General features: G+C 41.8%; 1 protein-coding gene across 1 annotated transcript; it reads right to left on the reverse strand.

Moving 5' to 3' along the window:
- Nucleotides 1-344: 344 nt before the first annotated feature.
- Nucleotides 345-4,703, reverse strand: GDF2 (growth differentiation factor 2). The gene is made up of 2 exons (XM_014053993.2): nucleotides 3,618-4,703; nucleotides 345-1,738 (listed from the first exon to the last, which is right to left on the reverse strand). Exons 1-2 carry the CDS (start codon nucleotides 3,955-3,957, stop codon nucleotides 819-821), a joined length of 1,260 nt encoding a protein of 419 aa, XP_013909468.2. The 5' UTR covers nucleotides 3,958-4,703; the 3' UTR covers nucleotides 345-818.
- Between the last annotated feature and the right edge of the window lie 407 nt (nucleotides 4,704-5,110).

The raw sequence follows: 5,110 nt of genomic DNA on the forward strand, positions 1-5,110 counted from the left end.
TCCCCTTCTGCGCATGTGCGCATAGCATGCATCAAGTGTGTGCACGCCCGAAGCATCTCCCTGAGCAACCCGGCAGTAAAAGAAGCTGGAACCCACCCCTGTTCCAGTGTCCTTTCTATGGCAGGTGGGTGAGGGTAGGGAATGTCACAGACGCCAGTCCCACCAAGTCTGTGATGGGTTTTACAGTAAAATAAAGGCAACATATGTCGGACTCACTTTGGGATAAAGGAAGGTCCCAGAGTGCATTTCATGTACCAAAGCTGTTTACATATTATACTTTAGTTATCTTTATAGTATTCAGATTTCAATATCATTTCTAAAATATTTTTTCACTGCTTGGAAAATAGTTACACTGCTAGAAAAGTATTTCATAATGCTTTCCTTCTACATATTTTTTCTATGATGGAAATGTGAAAAAAAACACTCCCTCTCTTTGGGGGTTGGAGAAGAAATTACAGTTCTGTAAACATATGCGGTATTGGCACAATAGTCAAAAAACCTCCTGCCACTAGAGCTACTGTGATGAGTGGTTCATCTTCTGGAAATAGCTCCTGCAGTCAATGTCCCCACAAATATTTACAGTACAGTTGATGAGCACAGGCAGAGTTTTTTAATGATATCTTCCTAAAAATATACAGTAAGTATATAAAAGAAATATTGCAGGGAGAGAAAGATCTATGCGCCGGAGATTCAGTCTAGAGATTAATGATTCCATTCTTAGTCACTGATTTACAACAAGTGCCATTCTATGAGAAATTCAAAGAAGAAGGGCTGCACTCACAACTTCATGTTTAAAGTGAATGAGAGGTCCTCCCATACTACCGGCAGCCACATTCTGCTACTTTCATCCCTTCGTATTCGTATTTCAGGGTGGGGGTTCCAGCCTCATCTTTATAAAGCATGGAGATGGCTTCCAGCTTCGTGGGAACACAACAGGCCTTGACAGCTTTCTTGGGGTTTTTGTAGTGGACCAAGGTCTGGACAATCGCATGCTTGGTTGGGGTGACATTGTCGGTCAGAGGGTAGAAGCAGCCCCCTTTACACTGAAATGCCTCATAATCTGGAGGAGCAATGATCCAGTTCCAGCCGATTTCTTTAAAATTCACATGGAGGGCTGTTTTCCGGCAATGGTTGAGCTCAATACTTCGTTTGCTTCTGGACAGGGAGTGACGGGTCCCGTGGACAGGCCAAGAATTCCGCCTGTGGGCAGCGTGGCCCTTCACTAAACTCTTCAGCACATCCTCCTGTTCATGGGCCACCATTTCCTGAAGTTCTGCGTGGTTTGCTTTGACTCTTTTGCCGTGATCATTAGAAAACACTATCAGGGAAGGCAGGTGGTTTGAGTCAGGAGCCACGCTGATGTTCAGATGCTCACAGTTGAAACCACTTGGATCGTAGCTCTTCACGGCGGTCTCCAACCGGTTGACAGTCCTGGTCTTTTCTGCCTTGACCCATTTTTTCACAGTGCTGGACACATCAAATGTCACCCAGCCACATCCCTGGATTTCTCTGGAGGCAAGGAAGTTCCTTACGCCCTCTGCTTCCTCCCAGTTATCTCCTTCATGCATATCATAGATTACCACATTCCCATGAACACTCGGAAAACACTCGGCCTCTTTCTGACATGCAATGTGGATCCTCAGTTCAGCTTTAGTTACTTCTTCATGGCATGGGATGGAAACGTTGAAGAGCAAGATATATTTCTGATTTATTTCCAGCGAAGACAGAGAAGAAATATCTGATGGAGAAAATGATAAACATTTGTCAAAGTCATGGTGATTGACTTTTTCTAGCCAGAAAGGAATTTCAACCTGAATATTAGTACATCCAATGCTGAACCTTCAATACTTCATTACCAGTATTACTAAAATGCTAATATGAAACAAAGTAAAGGAATTAAATTATGCTTATATAAGTAAAAGGTACTATTAGAAATATGGGGAAATGGACATATCTTCCCGCATATTGTAAACTGGCTGGAATCATTGATTGAAATGGGTGACTACAGAAATTGAATAAATAAATTAAATAAAGTATTGTTGATGAAAAATATGTTTAAAAATTTCTATATGTAAAAGAAAAACCCACCTGACATAGAGGTTAAGGAGCTGGACTAGCAACTGGGAGTCAGTATCTAGGTATGGAAGTTGATTTGGTGATTTTGGTCTAGCCTTCCCTTTTAGCACAACTCACCCCACAGAGTGGCTGTGGCAGGGAAAATAGGAGAAGGAAGTGCCAGGGGAGTCTGGCTGCCCTCCGGCTTAAAAACATCTAGAAATTGCAGGGAAAGGAGTTTTGCACAATGAAAAATCAGACGTCCTCAGAAACTGACAATGTTTTCTAAATAAATAAAAATAAATTAAAGTAATTAAAGCTCTATTGTTCTAATGACAGGAACTTTGTGGAGAGGGTTGAGTTGACAGATTCTGCCTGTCAGAAAGTCACTGAATGGGCTACCATGACTGAGGGGCCCTCAGGCCAGGCTTTCCTTGGTTCTAACCCAACACGAAGCATTTCGCCACACTGGCCCTCTCTAAAAAGAGATTAGGGGCAATTCAAAGAATGGGCAATTTGCATGGTTTGGGTTTAAACAATTAGTATCAATTGGGAAAGTTATCAGCCTAAAAATCTGCTATTGTCAAAAGGACAAGATTATACTGGGTAGACTTTTTTTTTTTTTTAAAAAACCATCTTAAAGGCTTCTTAGAGACTTTAGAACTTTATATGGGCTCCAAATCTATGTTTTTCAAAAGAGATTGGAAGCATTAGTTGGTCTCTTTGCCTAAACGTGTGAATGTTGGGTTTTGTATTTTTGTTGATGATGTGTTCAATATTTTATCTGTAACTTTGAATTGGTGGGATAGAGAGAGGAGGCATTATCTAAGGGGGAATGGGAGATTTGCCCATCTTTTCCCCTTCCATATAATCTTACTTACATGTTTATTACATTTTTAAACCACTTGTAACACTTGGATGGTTCTATGTTAATTGATCAGTTAATAATATAATGCCTTTCAGAAGAGTTCCATGTTGATCAACTTTTGGTGACGATGCTCTCAAACCCTGCTTTGTCCTCAGTTTTAGGTCAATTGATCTGTTTCTGAATCTCCTCTGAAATAGCAATTGCAACCAAACAGTAGGATCCTAACATCTGTTCTTGCTTTTGTTTTTATTAAGAAATTAAGTACTTAAAGACCTCTTTCTCCGGGAGCAAAGCTGAAAGCTTTTTACTCCACCTAGCAATATTGCAAAAGGATGCAGCTGATAGCCAAGATTGATCTATAGTTCAACCCTATTAATTAGAAAAATCCTGAAACATTGGGCAGTTATCAAAGCCAGACAGTTTTGGCTCAGGAGAACATGCAGCTCAGGAGGAAATGAAATAGCGATGGCTTTCTTTGGATTTCGGGACCACACACGCACGCACCACTGGCAAATGTTCGTGACTCCAGAGTTTCTAGAACACCCAGAGGTTATTCCCAGCCACACTGCATGCTTTAGCAGAACCATCTACCTGCAAGTACTAACATTCGCCTGAGAAACTGATGCAAATTACATTGGTAATTCATCAGTGCTTTCAATCGTTTTATATCTTACCCATCGAAAACTACTCATACCTTCAGGTCTGAAGCTGCGCACAATGTTGGCAATGGGGCTGGAGGACTTGTCCTGGGTGTATCTGTTATATAAATCAATCATAAACTGGGGTGGTTCCTCTTTGATCTTTTCTTGTGAAGGTATCGCTGATAAGTTCAAGTTCCTTAAAAAATCAGCTTTCAGGTTCTCCAGAAAAGCCTTAAAGTTGAAATAGGCCTCTCCCTCCGTATTTCCAGGTTCACCAGAAGATTTGTGAGAATTCTCCTTTGTGGGTAAGCTGTGCTGGTTTCCCATGAAGGTTCCACTTTGTAGGACAATGAGGATGATGTACAGAAGAGTCCAGGCACCAAAATATAACATCTTGTTGAATTTCCAAGGCTAGGGGACAACAAATGATCCAGAATAGCAAAGTTTTGTCTGATGAAGTCTGAAGAACATGCTGTGAATTTTTTTAAAAAAAGGCCTGTCCCTTTCTAAAGCTGGGTTTCTGCTGTGTGTTCCCCCCCCCAGCCATTTGTGGATCCTCAGATTGGTTGTCCCCTTGCCCTTATCTCAACCATTGATGTTCCAGTTGAGCCTCTTATCTATGGAGGCTCTTCACTAATGAAGATTCTATAAACATCAGGCAAGCACAGATGGCTCATGGCATCCAGGAAAGAATCTATGTTTGTTTTGGGGTCATCATTGCCTAATTATGTTCCTTTATCATTTCCTTGCCAGCAACAATACATATTTTAAGATTCTTTGGGGAAGGCATGTGGTAGACTGTTTTCTTGGTTCCCACACCAGGCAAAACCAAAATAAGAATGGAGAAAAAAAATTCAATTTGATTAGCTTTCATGTACACGTCATCCAGGTTGAGGATTTCTATCTTTTCTGTTACATGGTGCAACAATCCCATCGTTATGTAAATATCCGAAATTTCCCCCATTATCTTCCCACTGCAATTGCTTTTGCACAGAAGGCTTTAAGCTGTCTTTTCAGTCTTCCTTCCTTAATCAGTGCTGTGTGTGTGTGTATGCCAAGGCAGTTAACACAATGACAGTTTTCCACACCAGCAACAATCTGAGCTGAAATACTGATGACCTTCCAAATATCTCCCCATTCTGCACCGTGCCGAGGGGCCCCTTTTGCACAAGCCCAGGCGGCATTGCATGGGGGTCCTTGGCGTGGGACCCCGGGACACACAAATGCTTTGAGGAAGGATGCTGTTCTTGTGGCTTCTGAAAAAGTCTCCTTGGTCAATTACGCCTGTGAAACCTTTGTGCTCAAGACAGCTTGAGTCTTTTCTGAGGCTGGCCTTCCATGTGTGGCGGATGTTTCCATGACAAACCATGTAAAACCTGAATGTTAAAAAGAAAAAAAAACTTTCTGGGCAAAACCAGGACAGAGGCAAACAACGGTAACCCTTATCCTCCGTCCTTCGACTGCTATCACATTGTAGTTGCCCCCCACCCCCAACCCTGGACCAGAGGATGTAACCAGATCAAGCCAAAGTTGATTTGTGGGGAGG

This window comes from Thamnophis sirtalis, unplaced genomic scaffold, assembly GCF_051295495.1.
Source record: "Thamnophis sirtalis isolate CommonGarterSnake01/CBP01778 unplaced genomic scaffold, rThaSir2_p1.2 scaffold_12, whole genome shotgun sequence".
Lineage (NCBI taxonomy): Eukaryota > Metazoa > Chordata > Lepidosauria > Squamata > Natricidae > Thamnophis > Thamnophis sirtalis.